At 56.2% G+C, this 870-nt stretch overlaps 1 protein-coding gene across 1 annotated transcript in view; it reads right to left on the bottom strand.

Annotated features, from left to right (window-relative positions):
• LOC119593157 overlaps positions 1-870 on the bottom strand; it is a gene marked incomplete in the record, with an annotated part of 106,179 nt that overhangs the window by 56,063 nt on the left and 49,246 nt on the right. Inside the window, 1 exon segment of the mRNA XM_037942122.1 lies at positions 65-360. Coding sequence (XP_037798050.1) covers positions 65-360 — 296 coding nt within the window.

The raw sequence follows: 870 nt of genomic DNA, 5'->3' as shown, positions 1-870 counted from the left end.
AATATTCCCCACAAGCGCTTGCAGGCGCGTGCGACGGCGTGGCCGACGCGGCGCCAGGACCCACCTGGTGGAGAGGAGCCGTTGGTGCAGCAGCGGAGGGCCCCACGTCATTAATGAGAGTCTCCTTCTTGCCGTCCCGCAGTATAGTGGTGACGGTGCCGTGAACCACCTGTCCGGCCGCGCTGGCAGCTGGCACGGGCGACTTGGCGCCGCTGAGAGAGATGGTGGGTGCAGGCGAGGGCGTGGACCCGATGGAGGACTGGGCCACCAGGTACTCGTGACGCTGGATGGTGCTCTCCCCAACGCCGCTGACGATCACCCTGGCGCTTGCGGCGGACGGCTTCCGGGGGGACGAGGAGGCTGCAAAACCAAGCGCCATTTCAGAGCGGGAGCCGTGACGAGCGGAAGGGGCGAAGAGGTGAAAGAAAAAATAGAAAAAGATAGAGGAAGAACATCTGCAGATTCGTATCGGATGAGCAGGACCTGCTATGAGTTGGTTGAGGATTTCAGCGATGCTCTGTCCTGAGTTGGAAGCTACGGGGCTCCACGGGCGGCCGGCGCTCGACCCTCGCCTCCTGGGCCTCTGCCTAACATGACGGAAGTTCAGGGCTTGGGCTCACTTCTGCATACGTGTGTATCTCTAAGCCATGATCATTTATCTCTCTTTAACAAATACCAAACATTTAGGAGGGGATATTAACAAAAAGGCAGCCTTTCAACTATATGTTTTATGTGTATAGCAGTAGAAGCATTACACTGATTACAAATACAGGGCGGTAAGTACTGGGTTAGAATTACACAAGGCATGCACACTCTGTGGCAAAGGCTTCGGAACTCGACAGGTTGTAATTGGAAAATGCCAGTGGAATG

Source organism: Penaeus monodon, chromosome 31 (genome assembly GCF_015228065.2).
Source record: "Penaeus monodon isolate SGIC_2016 chromosome 31, NSTDA_Pmon_1, whole genome shotgun sequence".
NCBI classification, from domain to species: domain Eukaryota; kingdom Metazoa; phylum Arthropoda; class Malacostraca; order Decapoda; family Penaeidae; genus Penaeus; species Penaeus monodon.
The sequence above is the reverse complement of the archived record's forward strand: the minus strand, read 5'-3'. Positions and strand labels throughout refer to the sequence as shown.